The sequence below is a fragment of the Doryrhamphus excisus genome, chromosome 21, assembly GCF_030265055.1.
Source record: "Doryrhamphus excisus isolate RoL2022-K1 chromosome 21, RoL_Dexc_1.0, whole genome shotgun sequence".
Classification (NCBI taxonomy): domain Eukaryota; kingdom Metazoa; phylum Chordata; class Actinopteri; order Syngnathiformes; family Syngnathidae; genus Doryrhamphus; species Doryrhamphus excisus.
The window spans coordinates 9,049,011-9,070,732 of NC_080486.1; the positions used below are offsets into that span (position 1 = coordinate 9,049,011).

The 21,722-nt window shown below is 41.5% G+C and overlaps 1 protein-coding gene across 6 annotated transcripts in view; it reads left to right on the forward strand.

Annotated features, from left to right (window-relative positions):
- Positions 1-21,722, forward strand: part of LOC131108654 (RNA-binding Raly-like protein) — a 109,557-nt gene that overhangs the window by 60,489 nt on the left and 27,346 nt on the right. For 5 of the 6 annotated variants that reach the window (XM_058059847.1, XM_058059846.1, XM_058059845.1 and 2 more), the window contains one exon: positions 8,126-8,399. In XM_058059847.1, the coding sequence (XP_057915830.1) occupies positions 8,144-8,399 (256 nt within the window). In that variant the 5' untranslated portion in view covers positions 8,126-8,143. Of the gene's footprint in view, positions 1-8,125; positions 8,400-20,498; positions 20,775-21,722 lie in introns of those variants that run through there. The other variant, XM_058059848.1, reaches the window with a different exon arrangement.

Sequence of the window (21,722 nt, forward strand, 5' to 3'; positions counted from 1 at the left end):
AGCCTGAGCATTACTTTACACAATTCCAGCAAATTATCAGCTTATGGATGCTAACTTGTGCTAACTCGAGCATTCCTGTACAACATTACAGCATTTTATTAGGTTATCACGCCATTTGGATGCTAACTTGTGCTAGCTTGAGCATTGCTATTCCAGGGTGCTGCATTTTTTAGCTTATTCCTTATGTGGATGCTAACTTCAACTAGTGTGAGCATTTCTTTACAACATACGTAGCGGCATTTAATTAGCTTATCAGTCCATTTGGATGTTTACTTGTACCCGCCTTTCAAAATTGCAGCATTTAATTAGTGTATCACTTAAGGTGTAGATGCTAACTCATGCTAGTTTGAGCATTGCTTTACAACATTGCGGTGTTTATTGGCTTATCCCTCAGTAACTTATGCTAGCTTGAACATTCCCGTGCAACACAGCTGCTTTTTATTAGCTTATCTCTCCATTTGGATGCCAGCCAGAGTGACAAACAACCTTTTTTACTGCTAAAAATAAGATTCCCATACAAACAAAATGGCCTCTAATCTCTTTTTCCAGTTAGAGGGCAAGCTGGGTCATTCCCTTCAAACTCATGAGTAACCATGACAACACAGTGAGGTGATGTTGCGTCATAAAGTGTTGAAGCAGTGCAGGCAGAAGGTGCGGTTATATTTGGATACAATGCTGCCTAAACGGGCTGCAGTGGGCTGCTGTTTATTTGCTTACTTGTGTACTGGAATGTGGAGCGATTTAGCTCTGAGCCTCAGGCGCTGCTTTTTTTTTTTCAAGAGCTTGTTTTCTTCCCCTTTTATTCAAACAAGGCAGTTTTAATTGTTAAGAGGATTGTCGGGAATCCAGTTGCAGCATGGAATAACGATTGAATTGTAAAAAAAAATTATTTAGTATGCTAGGCCAGCATTTTTTTTTTACCACTTTAGGCTTTCTTTTCACTTCCTGGCTCACTTCTGCAACAACTGCGGGGTCTTTGTGTGAAAGAGACATAAAGACTTAGTAAAAAACATAGCATAAATGCTATAAATTAAGAGCTATAATCGCCGGGTGCGCCGGCTACAGAAGCAAATAACTGTCATGAAGGACTTTTTTGTTTGTATTAACGTCCACAAGATGGCAACAACTGCATTTATCTACCTCTGTATGCGTATTGTTGTTTACCGCTACTACAACATTGGTTCTGTTGTTAATGTGGTGCGGTTCAATCGATGTCTGCTTCTACCTCTGTGTGCGCTTTAAAATGTTGGTGGTACACTTGGTACGCTGTTGCGCCTTACTGATGTTACAACATTGGTTCTGTTGTTGATGTGGTGCGTATTGTACTCATTGATCATAACCGTATGGCACACTAGATGGCAGTCGCTGCATTCAAAGTATAATAAGTGGCCAACGTCCAGCTGCTTTATATACCTCTGCATGCATATTGTTGTTTACCGCTACTACAACATTGGTTCTGTTGTTGATGTGGTGCGCATTGTAGTCGTTGATCGTAACTACGCGGTCCACATGATGTTTGCATCCACCTCTGCGTGCGCTTTAAAATGTTGATGCTACACTTGCCATGCTATTGCACCTTAGTACCGTTACAACATTAGTTCTGTTGTTGATGTGGTGCACATTGTACTCGTTGATGGTAACTACGCGGTCTACTCGATGTCTGCATCTACCTCTGTGTGCGCTTCTAAATGTTGATGCTACACTTGGCATGCTATTGCACCTTAGTGCCGTTACAACATTGGTTCTGTTTGATATGGTGCGCATTGTACTCGTTGATTGTAACTATGCGGTCCACACGATGTCTACATCTACCTTTGTGTGCATTTTAAAATGTTGGTGGTACACTGCTGTTGTGCCTTACTGATGTTACAACATTGGTTCTGTTCTTGCTGTGGTGCGCATTGTACCCGGACGTAACCATGTGGTACACTAGAGGGCGGTAGCTGTATTCAAAGTATTATAAGTGGCTAGTGTCCAGCTGCTTTATCTACTTCTGCATGCATTATTGTTGTTCCCTGCTACTACAACAGTGGTTCTGTTGTTGCTGTGGTGCGCATTTTACCCGATCGTAACCATGTGGTACACTAGATGGCAGTAGCTACATTTGAAGTATAATAAGTAGCTAGCGTCCAGCTGCTTTATTTACCTCTGCATGCGTATTGTTGTTTACTGCTACTACAACAGTGGTTCTGTTGTTGCTTTTGTGCGCATTGTACCCGATCATAATCATGTGGTACACTAGATGGCAGTAGCTACATTTGAAGTATAATAAGTAGCTAGCGTCCAGCTGCTTTATCTACCTCTGCATGCGTATTGTTGTTTACTGCTACTATAACAGTGGTTCTGTTGTTGCTTTTGTGCGCATTGTACTAGTTGATCATAACCATGCGGTCCACTCGATATCTGCATCTACCTCTGTGTGCGCTTTAAAATGTTGGTGGTACACTTGGCAAGCTGTTGCAATTTACTACCATTTCAACATTGGTTCTATTGTTGCTGTGGTGTGCATTGTACTTGATGGGCATAACCCTGCGATCCACTAGATGGCAGTAACTGAAATCGAAGTATCTCTGTGTGCACTTTACAATGTTGGTGGTACCTTACTTCCATTACACCATTGGTTCTGTCGCTGCTATGTTGTGCAGTAAATGACTGTGGTGAAAGAGTGCTATCTTTTCCACTTTCTCATGCCCTCCAAATCATTATAATGGATACTGTATAATGAGTTTTCAGTCGCATCCTCCAATTAATGCCTACTTCCAATTAATGACCCATGCTAGTTTTGGTTTGATGAAAAGACATGTGAAAGGAGAAGGTATCTCTATGGTAACCAGTGCATGAACCTTGAGTGTGTTTTTCATCAGGCACAGCGGTGGACACAGGTGACACACGAGGCACCATGTTGATTTTCATGGCTGAAGATGTTTGTCCCCCCCCCCCTCATACGTGAGCAGTCATTATTCTGCAGGGCAAGGAGAAGCTGCAAGCGTGCGGCCAGAGCGCATTTAAATGCTTCCACCGTAGAGGATGCTTTGAAAACAATCACGCCGAGTGGGCCGATACCCTAAAAACACCTGCTGCTATCCTCGCCAATCAAATTGGATTAAGAGCAGAGAGGGATTGATCTATTCCACGCTCTGCCGCTCGCACTCTTTGACCAGATTAGTTCCATCTCTCCGTGCGGCCGCATTGGGGAGGAGGGAAGAAATGAAATCTCATCCGCGCAATCGAAGCCCCCCCCCCCCACCTCTGGCCGCAGGGAGCCCACACTCACCAGCAGCGGAGGAATGGCCTCCTTTACGTTGGAGCTAATTGCACCTTTGCTCCAGGCTCCCCGAGTCACTGGAATGGCTGCAAAGTGCTGACTTTGCAGTTGTGGCCGTACACTGCATCATAAAAGCGATGGCCGTCTGTTGATAAGAGCCGTTATATATGACAGATACCACACTGGCTCATCATAAGGAGGAGAGCATCTGCTGTCGCCATGGCAACCCTGCATCACCCTGCTTTTGGGTTCATTTCCATCAAAACAACATTCATTCATTCATTCATTTTCTACCGCTTATTTTCTAGAGGGTCGTGGGGGGTGTTGTCTTCAGGTGAGAGGCGGGGTACACCCTGGACTGGTCACCAACCAATCACAGGGCACATATAGACAAACAACCATTCACACTCACATTCATACCTATGGACAATTTGGAGTCGCTAATTAACCTAGCATGTTTTTGGAATGTGGACGGAAACCGTAGTACCCGGAGAAAACCCACGCATGCACGGGGAGAACATGCAAACTCCACACAGAGATAGTCGAAGGTGGAATTGAACTTGGGTCTCCTAGCTGTGAGGCTTGCGTACTAACCACTTGTTCACTGTGCAGCCCGGTCCTTTATTCATTCATTCATTTTCTACCGCTTATTTTCTCGAGGGTCGCGGGCGTGCTGGAGCCTATGCCAGCCGTCTTCGGGCGAGAGGCGGGGTACACCCTGGACTGGTGGCCAGCCAATCACAGGGCACATATAGACAAACAACCATTCACACTCACATTCATACCTATGGACAATTGGAGCATGTTTTTGGAATGTGGGAGGAAAACGGAGTCCCCGGAGAACATACAAAGTCCACACAGATGGCAGAGGGTGGAATTGAACTTGGGTCTCCTGGCTGTGAGGCCAGCGTGCTAACCACACGACTACCATGAAGCCATCAAACCAACATTCATTCATTCATTTTCTACCGCTTTTCCTCACGAGGGTCGCAGGGGTGCTGGAGCCTATCCCAGCTGTCTTCGGGCGAGAGGCGGGGTACACCCTGGACTGGTGGCCAGCCAATCACAGGGCACATATAGACAAACAACCATTCACACTCACATTCATACCTATGGACAATTGGAGCATGTTTTTGGAATGTGGCAGGAAACCGGAATCCCCGGAGAACATGCAAAAGTCCACATAGATGGCAGAGGGTGGAATTGAACTTGGGTCTCCTGGCTGTGAGGCCAGCGTGCTAACCACTAGGCCAGCGTGCTAACCACTAGTCCACCGTGCAGCCATCAAACCAACATTCATTCATCCATGTTCTACCGCTTTTCCTCACGAGGGTCGTGGGGGTGCTGGAGCCTATCCCAGCTGTCTTCGGGCGAGAGGCGGGGTACACCCTGGGCTGGTGGCCAGCCAATCTATATATAGGGCACATATAGACAAACAACCATTCACACTCACATTCATACCTATGGACAATTTGGAGTCGCCAATTAACCTAGCATGTTTTTGGAATGTGGGAGGAAACCGGAGTCCCCGGAGAACATGCAAAGTCCACACAGATGGCAGAGGGTGGAATTGAACTCGGGTCTCCTCGCTGTGAGGCCAGCGTGCTAACCACTAGGTCACCATGCAGCGGTTTCCTCCCACATTCCAAAAACATGAGGAAAAGCGGTAGAAAATGAATGAATGAATGTTGTAAGTTATCTTATAATTAACCTGAAGGCGGAGGTCAAAGGGCACACGCCTTCTTGCCCTCCGCATCACATAGTGGACGTTTGATCACGTTTAGGGACTCGAGTATCACGCCTGTATGAATATTTGGTGAGCGCTGACAGTAATTTTTTTTTTTAATGCAAAAACACCCGTCAAAGATCCTCTATATGACATAAGTGTCGGTTTGAAGAACTTACTGCAAAAACAGTGAGTCAAAGATCCTCTATATGACAGGAGTGCTCTGCAGTTTTAAGGATTTACCACAAAGATCCACCAGGACTGCTCTCTTTAAGACCCGACTGCAAAAAAAAAAACACCAGTCTGCGGCAAAAATGTATAAAGATTTAATCCTTGGCCTCTCGTTCATCACAGTGTCATGGCGAACATCAATATAATACGTGCTGAGTGTATTTACAATTAGCGTCTGTGTGTGTGTGTGTGTGTGTGTAATTGTCTTGCTGCTGATAAATGTCAAGGCCACTCTGGAGACGCCTCACACACACACACACACACACACACACACACATGCAAAGGCAAAGTGAAGCTAACGAGAGCTTCCAAGCGTGTTCATTCCGCAAGCGAGCAGCTGAACGTCCGCCATGATCCCACTCTCAGGTGTAATGGACGCCTGACAGAGAGGGAGACTGACACTCCCTCCTCCTCCCTCTCCTCCTCTTCTGCCTGCCTAAACGGGAATGTCTCGGGAATTTTCCTCGCATGACTGGGCGCTTTCCTGTTTGCCGTGCCACGTTAGCATGGATAGCGACCTTACAGCCACGTTGAATGAGGGGAAATAGCTACAGGTGGATGGAATGGAGGACGCAGCGTACAAAGTGTAGGTCACTTTAGCCGAAGATTGTAAATAAATGTCACATGATGTCGCATTTTTGCATATATAATTATGGATCATTTTAATTCATCTGTTTGTGTTCGAAACAACTTCAAAAATTTGTGCATTTGTGCATATAACTCCATAAAAAAGAGCCATTGTTCGGGAAATTTAGCCTTTGGTGCTTGGTGTTAGCATGTCAGCATTGCTAGCATGCTAATTTTAGCATACTTAATTTTTTTGGCTATATTCATGGGTAGACATATTTAAACACTTACCACTATCATGCCAGATGTTAGCATGTTAATGGTAGCACGATAGCATTGCAAGTAGGCTAAAGTTAGCATAGTACATTTTTTAGCCGTTTTCATAGGTAGACACTGATATAAACACCACTGTCATGCTAGGTGTTAGCATAGTAGCATTTTTTGCCGTGTTTTCATAAGTAAACACTATTATGCTAGGTGTTAGCATGCTAATGTTAGCATGATAACATTGCAAGTAGACTAATGTTGGCATAGTACAATTTTTAGCCGTTCTCATAGGTAGACACTGATATAAGCACTTACCACTGTCATGCTACGTGTTAGCATGTTAACGTTAGCATGCTAGCATTGCTAGTAGGCTAATGTTAGCATAGTAGCATTTTTTGCCATTTTCATAAGTACACACTATTATACTAGGTGTTAGCATGCTAATGTTAGCACGATAGCATTGCAAGTAGACTAATGTTAGCATAGTACAATTTTAGCCGTTTTCATAGGTAGACACTGATATAAACACTTACCACTGTCATGCTAGGTGTTAGCATGTTAACGTTAGCATACTAGCATTGCTAGCAGGCTGATGTTAGCATAGTAGCATTTTTAGCCGTTTTCATAAGTAGACACTATTATGCTAGGTGTTAACATGCTATTATTAGCATGATAGCATGCAAGTAGGCTAATGTTAGCATAGTACAATTTTTTGCCGTTTTCATAGGTAGACACTGATATAAACACTTACCACTGTCATGCTAGGTGTTCGCATGTTGACGTTAGCATTCTAGCATTGCTAATAGGCTAATGTTAGCATAGTAGCATTTTTAGCCGTTTTCATAAGTAGACACTATAATGCTAGGTCTTAGCATGCTAATGTTAGCATGATAGCATTGCAAGTAGGCTAATGTTAGCATAGTACAATTTTTAGCCGTTTTCATAGGTAGACACTGATATAAACACCACTGTCATGCTAGGTGTTAGCATGTTGACATTAGCATTCTAGCACTGCTAATAGGCTAATGTTAGCATAGTAGCATTGTTTGCCATTTTGTGTTTTAAGTAGACACTATAATGCTAGGTCTTAGCATGCTAATGTTAATATGTTAGAATTGCTAACATGAGCATGTTAGCATTTCGGGTGATTTTCCTGAATATAAACCAAGCAATAATAAATAAAGCAAACACACAGTGCTGTGATGCTAGGTGTTATCATACTAATGTTAGCATGCTAACATAATTATACTAAAAAAAAATTTGCATTTTAGCACTTTTACAAACACTGTTGATGCTAATGTTAGCATTCTTTAAGCCATTCAAACCCATCCATGGTATGTTTTCATGGTCAAGGAATTTAAAGTAGTAGATAAAATAAACAATTTTATTGGAGATTTACAGTATTATATTATATTATATTACACTAATAGTATTTATGGTGTATGCTTGCTGAATTTGAAATACTCTCTAACTCTGAATAACCTCCAAAATATGTCTAAATAGTGTTGAGTACCATGATTTCAACTGTAAACATTAAATAGTTGTGTTGTTTTATGGCCACGGTTGGGCACGTTAGCGTGAGAGCTAGTGTTCCTATGCTGCTTTCTCCTACCAATATTTGGCCGATGCATATGTGAAACAACTGCAGGGGAGGACGTGTATGGTAGATAAGTGCATGTAGTGACTTAATCGCAGCAAAAAAGTCAGAATAAAAGCGGCAAACAAATGAGACGGCGGCATTAAGCACGCGACAATGCAGCTAAGCAGCGAGACGACAAAGTGCTCCCGCTGACAGCTAGCGTGGTCGGAGAGAAACTGTTGCGACACCCCCACCCCACCCCTCCACTCCCCTCTCCAAAAAAAAAAAATTCTCCCACTCAGCCATCTGCTGTTAGCCGTTCACGCATGCTAAAATGTGCCTGAGGTGAAGCCTGTGGATGGAGAAGAAGAGCTTTAAAACAAAGTCTGCTGTCTAAATTTAAATAGCACTTGAAATAAAAACAAGTATATTCAATTAGCTTTTCTCATGTGGTCACATGGAACACATTTTGTACCCTGTGTGTCCCAAGGAGTGCTCCAGGTGGAGGATGACTGGTAAAACCCAGACCAGCAACGTGACCAACAAGAATGACCCGCGCTCTCTCAACTCCAGAGTCTTCATCGGCAACCTCAACACGGCCATCGTCAAGAAGACCGACATCGAGGTCATCTTCGCCAAGTACGGCAAGATCGTGGGTTGCTCCGTGCACAAGGGATACGCCTTCGTGCAGTACCTGAACGAGAGGAACGCCCGGGCGGCCGTGGCGGGCGAGAACGCTCGCGTCATCGCCGGACAGCCTCTCGGTGAGTCAGCTTTGTTTTGTTATTGTTTCCTGTTTTGGGGGAGAGAAGGGGGATTTTTTTTTTTACCGCAAGGTTACCCAGCATGCCTTGCGGGTTGCAGATGCAGGTACTTTAGGCAACATGCTTCATATGCTATATCCGTCATGCTACATGCTATATGCAGCATGCTTCCTCATACATGGTTCTTTTCACCATGTTTTATGCTATCGTCTTAATACTAAATTCTGCATCACGGGTGTACAAACTGTGGCCCAGGGACCATTTGCGACCCATGGCCCATTTAAAAAATATAACCTAACAGGAAAACTGAAAAAAAAATGTAAAAATGAAAACGTGGCAGTAATTTTACAACAATAAAAAGAAAATATTAAGATAAAAAAGTTGGAATTTAATAACATTTTTTAAAAATTATGTTGCGGGAAAAGTCAACAGAGAATAACGAAAATAAACAAAATTTCTGAGAAAAATGTTGTAATTTAACCAGCAATAATCGTCATTTTACAAGTCATATTGTAATATTATGAGGAAAAATAAGCTCAATTTAGTAGCATAAAGTTAAAAGAAAAAAAAATTAAGTTGTTGCGGACAAATTATAATATCATGAGAATAAAGTCAAAATATTATGGGAATAATTATGAGAAATGAAATAATAAAAAATATTTTTTAGAAATATAAAAAAATTGCAGAAATGTGAAAAAAACTGATGTAATTTTATGTTAATAATTTGTAAATATTACTGGAAAAAATTGAACAAAAAATTAAAATTGTATGTTAGTAAAGACATAATTTTTAAAGAAATCTAGTGCCATATATTGTGCCAAATATTAAAGAGAATATTATCATATTATAATAAACAATTGTAATTGTTGGGAAATTATGTTGGGAAAAACTTACAAAAATATCATGGGAATTAAGTCAAAATATTCTGAAAATAAAATCATAATATTACAAAAATAACATTTCCATAAAAATATATTTTTTTGAAATATTTAAAAGTAAATAAAAATAGCAGGAATGTGGAAAAAAACTGATGTAATTTATGGTAATAATTTCAAAATATTAATAGAAAAAAATGGAACAAAAACAAAAATGTTATGTTAGTAAAGACATAATTTTTAAAGAAATCTAGTGCCATATATTGTGCCAAATATTAAAGAGAATATTATCATATTATAATAAACAATTGTAATTGTTGGGAAATTATGTTGGGAAAAACTTACAAAAATATAATGGGAATTATGTCAAAATATTCTGAAAATAAATCATAATATTACGAGAAGAATATTTCCAGATATTAGAAGTTGAAATATTTGAAAAATCAACAGCAAAAATGGAAAAAAATGTGCATGCTAATAATATGCTTTTTGACCTAGTCAGATAGTTTTGTTGTTGTTTTAATGAGCTGAGTCAGCAGCCCACTGGGAAAACTCTGAGTCCCCCTTATGGCCAGTCCGCCCCTGCATATACATTCACAATATCATAAAGAACATCAAGATGCCCCGTGGGATACATTATGTTGACTATACATTTCAAATATTTCCATAATGTCAAACCAGTGGGAGGTATATTGACTTTTCCCTTTCTAATACATTTGTCCACATGAGGATAATTCTATCCCGTCGTCTCTTGCGGATGTGACAGTTGAAATTGCAGTGCGAGATAATAACTCTTTAATGAAACGTTTTGTAAGGGAGGGGAGGGGGGTGGGGGGTTGTGGGGCAGGACCCATGGCGGAGGTCATTCTCTTCATGCCCACATCATTACGCCGTCGCCGTCCCTGCGCTAATAGAAAAAGCATCAGCTCCGAGAGACCGAGGGTGCGCTTAATTGTCAATTAAGGGATGTAGCTGCTGGGCTGTATTGCTCGTTACCCCCGATGTGATGACTTGTAGATGGAGCGACAACGAGGCAATGGAGACGTAGTTTAGTCAAAATTTAGTCATGACAGGAAGTCAGGTGTCATGTTTTGGGTGGGGGGGGGGGGAGCATGGTGGTAGCAGCCTCGTGCTGTGGGACTAGTCAGGGTAGAGAGCCTTCTTCAGGACGCTCTGGACCTCAGACTGGTTCATATTTTGTAATGGTAATGGTTTAATTTCATTTGAACATGCATCAGATTACAATTGAATGCATCACATAATCAGTTCACAGTTCCACATGTCCAAAAGGAGTAGGAAGAAGCAAAGCTTATTAAATCCTACCCCTCCATCTGGTACTTTTATAATTAATAACTTTTAGCATAGTAGCATTTTTAGCCGTTTTCATAAGTAGACACTATTATGCTATGTGTTAGCATGCTAATGTTAGCACGATAGCATTGCAAGTAGGCTAATGTTAGCATAGTGCAATTTTTAGCCGTTTTCATAGCTAGACACTGATATAAGCACTTACCACTGTCATGCTAGGTGTTAGCATGTTAACATTAGCATGCTAGCATTGCTAGTAAGCTAATGTTATGTTGTTGGACTTAATCCTAAACATCTGCTTCATTGATGCATCCTCAACTTAAAGCGGATGCCTTTTCGCAATATAGAAAATCTACTTTTTTTTTTTTTTTTTTTTACAAAAAAGCTTATCTTATTCATGCGTTATAGTATATAGCTTGATTATTAATTTGTATGTTAGCTCCTTAGGTCAATGTTTGAACTCCAATTTGAACATTCGTAATCATCACAAAAGTGTGAAAAAAGGCAAATGCTGGAGCCTATCGAAGCTGTCTTCGGGCGAGAGGCGGGGTACACCCAGGACTGGTCGCCAGCCAATCACAGGGCACATATAGACAAACAACCATTCACACTCACATTCATACCTATGGACAATTTGGAGTCGCCAATTAACCTAGCATGTTTTTGGAATGTGGGAGGAAACCGGAGTACCCAGAGAAAACCCACGCATGAACAGGGAGAACATGCAAACTCCACACAGAGATGGCCGAGGGTGGACTCGAACTCGGGTATCCTAGCTGTAAGGCCTGCACACAAACCTCTCGGCCTAAATGTGTCACCTAAGTACATCAAATATAAATATCATTAAAGAAAATGTGCTAACAATGCAACAGTTTAAACATTTTCAAAAATATTTTTTCATCTTTATAATACAGATAAATTCTAAATAATTCAATAAGATAAATAAATAAACAATATAAATTTTAAATCCATAAAATGACTAAGTAAAAAAAGAAAACAGATGTTTTTTATATTATCCAGCAGAGTCACTGTGTTGTTGGGTGCTGTCCGTGGTGCTGAAATCCATCTGCACAATTGTAGCCGTCATGCACGCACATCTCCACTATGCTTGTCTTTTTTTTTTCTTTTCTTTTTTTTTGTGGGGATGTTGTTGTTGTTGTTGTGTGTCCTCTCGCCCTCGGGCTGCAAGCTGAGTGAGGAAGTGGGGGGTGGTGTACAAGTCTTTGTGACACAGTGACAAGATGATTGGTGGCATCCATGAAGCTCCAATCAATGTGCGGAGCGCCCGCTGAGATCTCTCTGCTACATCTCCAACCACCTAAAAAACATACGGACAGATGTTTTGGATGCTTGTCACCCCGAGTTGCCACGGCTTCCGAGGCACACACTTTATACTCTGTCGACGCACTGGCCACTTTATTAGGTACAATGGCAACCAAACCGCACGTTTTATACGTCTTACATGTGTTTTACGCCACATACATTGTTCACGATATATGCTTTATGTAACAAGTGTGTTTTGCTACATGCTGCTGCTACTTCATGCAAATTATACTCTGCTTTATTCTATGTTCCGCATGCTTTATGTGTCCCGTTAAATGCTACATGCCGTACGCTGAAAAGAAGCAGGAAGCAGAACTGGAGGGAGCAGAGATGAGGATGCTGAGGTTCTCACTGGGAGTGACCAGGATGGATAGGATCAGGAACAAAGTACATGAGAGTGACATTACATGTTAGAGGCCTTGGAGATAAAGTCAGAGAGGCCAGACTGAGATGGTTCGGACATGTCCAGAGGAGAGATAGAACTTCTTGTTGTTCTTTCTCTTTGGGCTTTCCCCTTTAGATGTCACCACAACAAATCAACCAAAATGAAACTAAAATGAAAGGAAAGGTATACAAAACTGTGATGAGACCAGCCATGTTGTTTGGTCTGGTTACATTGCAACTGAGGAAAAGACAGGAAGCAGAACTGGAGATAGCAGAGATGAGGATGCTGAGGTTCTAATTGGGAGTGACCAGGATGGATAGGATCAGGAACAAAGTACATGAGAGTGACATTACATGTTAGAGGCCTTGGAGATAAAGTCAGGTAGGCCAGATTGAGATGGTTCGGACATGTCCAGAGGAGAGATAGAACTTCTTCTTGTTCTTTCTCTTTGGGCTTTTCCCCTTCAGGGGTCACCACAATAAATCAACCAAAATTAATGAGATGAAGATGCTCATTGGGAGTGACCAGGATGGATAGGATCAGGAACAAAGTACATCAGAGGGACATTACATGTTTGAGGCCTTGGAGATAAAGTCAGAGAGGCCACACTGAGATGGTTCAGACATGTCCAGAGGAGAGATAGAACTTCTTGTCGTTCTTTCTCTTTGGGCTTTCCCCTTCAGGGGTCACCACAACAAATCAACCAAAATGAAACTAAAACGAAAGGAAAGGTATACAAAACTGTGATGAGACCAGCCATGTTGTTTGGTCTAGGAAAAGACAGGAATCAGAACTGAAGATAGCAGATATGAGGATGCTGATGTTCTAATTGGGAGTGACCAGGATGGATAGGATCAGGAACAAAGTACATCAGAGTGACATTACATGTTAGAGGCCTTGGAGATAAAGTCAGAGAGGCCAGACTGAGATGGTTGGGACATGTCCAGAGGAGAGATAGTGGATATATTGGTAGAAGGATGCTGCCAGGCAGGAAGCGTAGAAGAAGACCAAAGCGGAGGTTTATGGATTTTGTGAAGTGTAGTTGGTGTGAGAGAGCCCAAAGAGAAAGAAAGAAGAAGAAGAAGAAGCATTACGCCCGCGTATGCTATGCATCATTGCAGCCATTTGCAAACTAAACAGTGTTTTTAGGGGATTTTCCAAGGGGTTTACATAAGACTCTTAAAGATGTGATGTAGCAGCGCTGACAGCTTCATCATCTAAACTGAGAGGAAGTCTTCCTGACGTGACACGGCGCGAGCATGTTTGCGCCTCTGGAGGCAGCAGATGTGTGCCATTGGCAGGCGCTGCTTGAAGCGCTGTCGGGGAAGGACAGTGAAAGTACAAAAAAAAAATCACTTTCACAAGCTGTTGTGTAAGCTGTGAGCTGTGAGGAGGAGAAAGACTCACACTTTTGAGATTTTTCTCCCACCCCCCCCCTTCCACCCACCTGGTGGGAAGGTCCATCGCATTACAATATTAATGGCCGCATTGAGGGATAATGTGTGATGGATCACCAATCATACCGCCTCCGAATGGCATTGGCGAGACTTGGCCACATAAATAATAAAGTGATTTAGATGCAAAATCCATCCAAAGCCGATTACAAAGGCAGCAGCGCCACAATCAATCGTCATTCCGTGCCAAGGGTGTGTATGTATGTGTGTGTGGGGGGGGGGGGGGGGGGGTGCATAGTAAGCAGCCACTGGCCCCAAAACCACACCAAGCACAGGTAGCACCTAAAATGTCCTGCTGGTATTTTTCACACAGCACAAATACTTATTACGACTCTTATTTTGAAAATTTCAATGTTTTGTTATATGGAATATCAAGTACTCAAAAGTACTCATATCAGGATTTCTATATGGAATAACAAGAAAGGAATGGGGTATAACATTCTGTTATGTAGAATAGCAGGGTGATATATGGAATATCAGTTAGTCATATGGAATACTGGACTATATAGGGAGTAACAGGCTGTTATACAAACATTACATATGGAATACTAGGCTTCTATGTCTGATATCAGGTATCTGGAATTCTATGTGCAGGATTATGTATGAAATATCAGGAATTAACATGGAATATTGGGAGATCAAGGTAATGTACTGTATGGAACATTCATTATCTTATATGGAATATCGGGATGTTATATAGAATGTCATGTTAATATATAAGCTGCACAGCATTCAAGTGGTAAGCACGCAGGACTCACAGCTAGGAAACCCGAGTTCGATTCTACCCTTGGCCATCTCTGTGTGGAGTGTGCATGTTCTCCCTATGCATGTGTGGGTTTTCTTCGGGTACTCCGGTTTCCTCCCACATTCCAAAAACATGCTAGGTTAATTGGCGACTCCAAATTGTCCATAGGTATGAATGTGAGTGTGAATGGTTGTTTGTCTATATGTGCACTGTATAACAATATAACAGTCACTAAAGTCATCATACAGCAACTTCACCGTCAAATATACAAACATGTAACAATATGAGTATTTAAAAAAACAACTCCTTAAAAGTTTTCCCATACTGGATGGCATCTGAGCAACGCATTCATTGGGGTGCTGCAATGACGTTAGCCCCTCTCTGGGCTCCTCAAATAAAGACACACATCATCAAAAGTATAAGATGCAGATGTATTTACTACACTAAAACGGTCTGAAAGTTTAATGAATGTTAAGGAATGTTTCCTCCCACATTCCAAAAACATGCTAGGTTAATTAGCGACTCCAAATTGTCCATAGGTATGAATGTTAGTGTGAATGGTTGTTTGTCTATATGTGCCCTGTGATTGGCTGGCGGTAGAAAATGAATGAATGAATGAATGAAAATATTCGGCAGACTGCACAGCGATTGAGTGGTTGGCATGCCGGCCTCACAGCTAGGAGACCCGAGTTCAATTCCACCCTTGGCCATCTCTTCTCTCTCTTCTCCCCATGCATGTGTGGGTTTTCTCTCGGTACTCCGGTTTCCTCCCACATTCCAAAAAACATGCTAGGTTAATTAGCGACTCCAAATTGTCCATAGGTATGAATGTGAGTGTGAATGGTTGTTTGTCTATATGTGCCCTGTGATTGGCTGGCGACCAGTCCAGGGTGTACCTCGCCACTCTCCGGAAAACAGCTGGGATGGACTCCAGCACCCCCTGCGACCTTCATGAGGATAAGCAGTAGAAATAACGAAAGGTGTTTTATGGAATATTGTGGTCATATATGGAAGAGGAGATATTTCCATGGAATATCAGGGTCTTATATGTTTAGTTTGATTCCTATGTAACATCATGTAATCTTTCTTCTGATAGTGTAATGGTTGGTGTGTCCTATTCATGTGGCCCAGTGAGCAGCCAATGTGGTGTCTTAATCAAATCAATGCCATCCCTTAAAAAGATGCTCCTCTGGTCCCTAAAGTAGGTCAAGTGTGAGGTCCTCAAAGGCCAAGTGGCCGCTTTTAGAACGGGAATACTTCAGCATGATCAGAAAGTGCTACCTGAGGCTAGACCAGGATGGCGACCATCATGCCTGCGGTGCCCTTTTCTGGACAGCGAGGTCCAAGTTCCCCTGACCCCCCCCCACCCCACCCCCCAAAGCTCTGAGTCAGTGTGTTGGTGATTCAGCGGCCTGCAGCTGGACAGCGTAATTGGCCATGGAGGATCAGAGGAGCGTGAGAGGAGCGAGGAGAATGGCGTCGAGAGAGCGGCCTAAGGCGAGGTTACGGGCTGGATTTTTTTTTATTTTTTTTTTATGTTCTTTTATTTATTCCGTCCATCTTCACTGAGGGCGGTGAGTCTGTCACAGTGATTTCTAATTTGTGCCGTAAGCAGAAGGGGGGTCATCGAGGTCACGCCGCCTGCCCCCCCACCCCCGTGTGCGGCAATTATCACTGAATGTGTAATGACCAGCCACAAAGCATTACACAACACGTGAGCATTTTTCCCGCCGCCGCCGCCGCCGTCGTTGCACCTTGAGGGGAATATATCAGCACTCGTGTCTTAAGTCTTCATCGCCCGGCCATGACTGGATCAATTATTATGAAGTGGTAAAAGGCCACATTCGCCATCCCTGGAGTCTTTGTCGGCTCAGATATGAGGCCCCGTCCGATTAGCTAGTGCTCAGTGTAAAGGTCAGGTTGCCGCACTGTCACAGAGAGGCCGAACACCTGCAGTTTTTTTTCTTTTTTTTAACATTAGAATCCTACACCATGCTGAGTTAACCATGGGATTAATGGGATTAATATGTTATGAAACAGCAAAGTGGCATATCAGGGTCTTGCTAATATAAGGCATTAAGAAGGCGCATTGTGACATGTAGTATCCTATACTGGCCACTAGCTGTCAGTAATGTTCTTTAAGCACCAGACTTGATTGCCAGAATAACAGGCTTTTCCGAATTATTATTATTATTAATAATAATAATAATAATAATAATCCAAATTGCCCATAGGTATGAATGTGAGTGTGAATGGTTGTTTGTCTATATGTGCCCTGTGATTGTATATAACAGTATAGTGTATAAAAATATTATATATAACAATATAACAGTCACTAAAGTCGTCATACAGCAACTTCACACTCAAATATACAAACATGTACCAATATGAATGAAAAAAACTCCTTTAATAATAATAATAATAATAATAATAATAATAATAACAACGTAGGGCTGCACAGCGGTCGAGTGGTTAGCGTGCAGACCTCACAGCCAGGAGACCCGAGTTCAATTCCACCCTCCCACCCATATCTGTGTGGAGTTTGCATGTTCTCCACGTGCATGTGTGGGTTTTCTCCGGGTACTCCCATTTCCTCCCACATTCCAAAAACATGCTAGGTTAATTAGCGACTCCGAATTGTCCATAGGTATGAATGTGAGTGTGAATGGTTGTTTGTCTATATGTGCCCTGTGATTGTATATAACAGTATAGCGTATAAAAATATTGTATATAACAATATAACAGTCACTAAAGTCATCATACAGCAACTTCACACTCAAATATACAAACATGTACCAATATGAATATTAAAAACAAGTTTTCCCATACTTCATTGCATCTGAGCAACGCATTCATTGGGGTGCTGCAATGACGTTATCCCCCCTCAGCCCCTCACTGATGACCAGTCCAGGGTGTACCCCGCCTCTCGCCTGAAGACAGCTGGGATAGGCTCCAGGCCCCCCGACGACCCTTGTGAGGATAAGCAGTAGAAAATGAATAATAATAATAATAATAATAGGGCTGCACGGCGGTCGTGTGGTTAGCGCGCAGACCTCACAGCTAGGAGACACAGGTTCAATTCCACCCCGGCCATCTTTGTGTGGAGTTTGCATGTTCTCCCTATGCATTCCAAAATAATAATAATAATAATAATAGTCATAATAATTGGTGACTCCAAATTGTCCATAGGTATGAATGTGAGTGTGAATGGTTGTTTGTCTATATGTGCCCTGTGATTGGCTGGCGACCAGCTGGGATAGGCTGCAGCACCCCCGGCGACCCCCGTGAGGATGAGCGGTAGAAAATGAACAAATATATGCGTGTAAAGGTGACTATAGGGGTGCTATTTATGTTCATAGGGCTCTAATAATGTTAAGGTTGTAAAGATGTTTTCTATGAAAGATATTCCATTTATAAACGCGAATGAGTGTATGATGCAATGTATATAGAACACGATTATGCTCTAGTGAACATCCCTCACTCTGACACACTGGTTGACGAACGCAGGATCGGTTCCAGAGGCGGAGTTGATTAAAAATTCCACGTGAGAGAAGGAATTATACCGGATTGATTGTGTCCCAAATTACTGGCTCAAGCGAGTGTGTCATCGGAAAGTACATACGCACACTGAGGCAATTGTTTTCACGCTAACAGACATGAACATATGTAGACGCCCACGTACACACACACGCACACACACACACACACACACACACACACAGCGAGCTGCATCCCACTGAGCCTTGCACTCTGATTCACGGCTCAGTGTTTCTCTGCCTTGTGAACTGCAGGGTTTCCAATCAGAGAATTAGCTGCACTTCTCCTCTGCCAACATCCTCGCAGTCATCCATCTCACTTTGTCCGCACCGTGCCTCACGCCCCGCTAAGACTTTGTGCAGGCAGGCAGGGAAAAGAGAGGAAAAGACATCCTGGCAGCAGCGATAGGGGGGGTGATATGTTTCCCTCATTTTTACTATTTACAGCGGTGAACTTATTTTTACACTTTTATGGTACATTGTACATTACTAGGGCTTAACTTCTTTTTACACTTGTGTGACCACATATTACCAAATGTTGAAGGATAGACCAAAAATGGGTCCAATGACGGTAAACGCATCTAAAGTGATGACTTGTGGGATTTTGAGGGTTCCGCCGGCTTTAAAAGTCTGTCGCCGGAATTATGAATGAGCCGTCTGTGTGTTGTTTACGCAGGCAGGAAGTGATGCCTTCATGGCTTCATGCTGTCGTAGGAGATTTGAGCATGCGAGACCCCCATGAGAAGAAGGGAAAAGAGGGCTTGTTATAACAATAAGGGGAATGCATCATTCAAGTGTTCATTTTGGATTGGAAATGATGGGTGGAAACCGTGTGACTGTCTTATCCGTGCATGTGGAGGCCTTTGTGGTCATTGAGCGTCATCTTGTGGAGACAGGGTGCTATTACAAGAGACTGGAGACATGCACAATGTAATCCAATGCAATTGTTTTATTTGTTTTTTGCCTTCCATGGCTTCCATGTTATGAATCTGAAGCCTCTAAACAGGGCTTCCAAATCCTTCCAAAGCTAATAATATAGCATATACATATAATGGATGTCAAACATATGATATAATCACAGAAAATGAACATTTATGAATATTTATCTATCCATAAATGGGTTCCCTGGCCTCTGATTTAGTGATTTTTGTGACTCCATTGCATCCAAGATATATTATCGGCACTCTATTACATTGTTTAACCCTATGTGATTGAATTGAAAAGTCAAATAAATTAATTAAATATACATAATGAACAAAAAATAAGCGAAGAAAATGTATGAATTATAACTGACGGGTTTTCTATGAGAACATTAACAGGATAGATTCAACATCGATTTAATTGGGTGCTTACATTCTGTAGTTTTACCACTAGAGGCCACTGTTGGACTTGTAGCGCTATATTTGTGTTGCTCGACTAAATAAAATAAATAATAACTAATAATACTGATGAGTTTTGGCATATTATTATTGGTATTATTACACTAAGATGAAGTGAAAAGATTCGAAATAAAAATATATGTATATATTACAAAAGATTGGCCGAATTCACATTTTTGGTGTGTTGTATTGTTCTATTGTGAACATCAGATGTCGCTGTTGTTCTTTAAACGCTATGCAGTTATACAGTACTGTACAGCAATTCATTAGGGGCAAAACAATGCAACACGGTGCAGCATAATAAATCCTGTAAATAGTCTCATAAAAGACCTGCACCCGCGTGCACTCACTGTAACATTTTAAAGAGCCTAATGAATAATAAAATCACTTACACGCAGATATAATAAATGAAACCTCAAGGGAGGATGTTATAGCGCAATGCTGTTTATTTTTTTGCATCCCTGGTTGCTGTCTTTTTGTTTCCACGGCACAATTCATTACGCCTTTTAATAAGAATAATAATAAAGGCAGCACATAACCAGTAATATAATTGTTTAAACCAATGTCACCCAGAGATAGTCATCAGATAATATAACTTTGGCTGAGAGATAATAATCAAGGAATATATTGAGAGATTACATACGGGGATTTAAAGGTAGATGGAGCAACGTGATTAGCCACTGATGTCTTTCTTGTGTACAGAAATGATACTTTATAGCTAGAAAGAGTGATAAATATGAGCATGTCAACAAATAAAAGTATGTATACAATACAAACGTATTGACGCACAACCTGGGAACATTACTCTATTCACTTTAGACCTGTTTGTTGTCACCATTTTGGAAAGTGCCATTGTGGGCTAGCAGTGTAGCAAGAGCTATGCTAGCATGTGATACTTGCGTGTTTAAAAGTCTTGTGGTCACTATTAGTTTCTGTTAACGATAAATAACATTGAGATGTGGCGTTTCTGTCTTATTTTAAAATATTTTCACAGCTAATGTGGGTAATATTAATTAATTAAGTCAGTTTATTAGGCTAGTTATTGTGGTGGTGGTGGTGGTATTTTCCGTCTACAAAAGCAGCTTTTCTGGTCTAAACTATTTAGCATATGTTAATTAAGGTCTCTGGCAACATGTGTATGTTTTGGTTTTATTCAAAATTTTATATTGACCCCTTAATATACATATTGCGATAAGCAACCCCCCCTCCTTCTTTCTCCAAACTTGGTACGATCCATAAAGAAACGGCGGTAGTTGCTCAGTCAGAGATCATTTCTTCCCAGTCAGGAAGTCTCATTCTGTCTGTCTCCTCCAAGCTACACCGGCACACAATGATGACCATGTACAAGGGCAAGCGTCGCAACCATCGCTGTAAGTTTATACGCCGACCTTTTTCACGCGTTGATTTTTGTCTGTGTTGTGTTTAGGATGCGTGCTTGTCAGTGTTGAGCTGTCATTCACTCGACAGGAAAGATGACGCGAAGTGTCACTTCGCATCTAATTTTGTGTTGACACGCATGTCACAACACAGAATCGTCATTTAGGCACTCTAATGTTTATTTTAACACTGTCATTCTTATTTGCTGTATAATGTGATCGCAAGGCTTGGTTATCTTAAAACTTTTAATTCACCAAATTAACAACATAGTCTTAAATAAAGTCATAAAACAGACTGTAGAAGATGCTCTATGCTGTTTTTGAAGGACCTACTGCAAAAAAAGCTTGTATGACAGGAGTGTTTGCTGTTGTTAGGGATCAGCTGCAAAAGCGCCAGTCAAAGATCATCTTTTTGACAGAGTTCTGCGTTGTTTTTTAGTTTCTTACTGGAAACATGCTTGTCAAAGATTGTGTATATGACAGGAGCTGTGCTTTTTGCATGACTTACTACAAAAATGCTAGTCAAAGATCATCTGTATGACAGGAGTGGTCTGCTTTCTTTAAGGACAGACTGCAAAAAAAAAAAAAAAGATCTTCTATATGACAGGAGTACTTTGCTGTTTTTATGAATCAGCTAATCAAAATTCTTTAAATGGCAGAATCCAACTGCAAAATGCTAGCCGAAAGTCCGGTACATGAGAGGAATGCTTTGCTGTTTTTAGGAATCAGCAAAAATGTCAATAGTCAAAGATCCTCTGTGCGAGAGTAGCACTTGGCTGTTTTTGGGAATCAACCGCAAAAATGCTAACCAGATAACATTAAGATTATTTATATGACAACATTTTCTGCTGTTTTTAGGAATCATCTGCAAAAATGTGAGTCAAAGGTTCTGTTTCTGAGAGGTACACTGCTGTTTTTAAGGATCAGCTGCAATAATGCTAG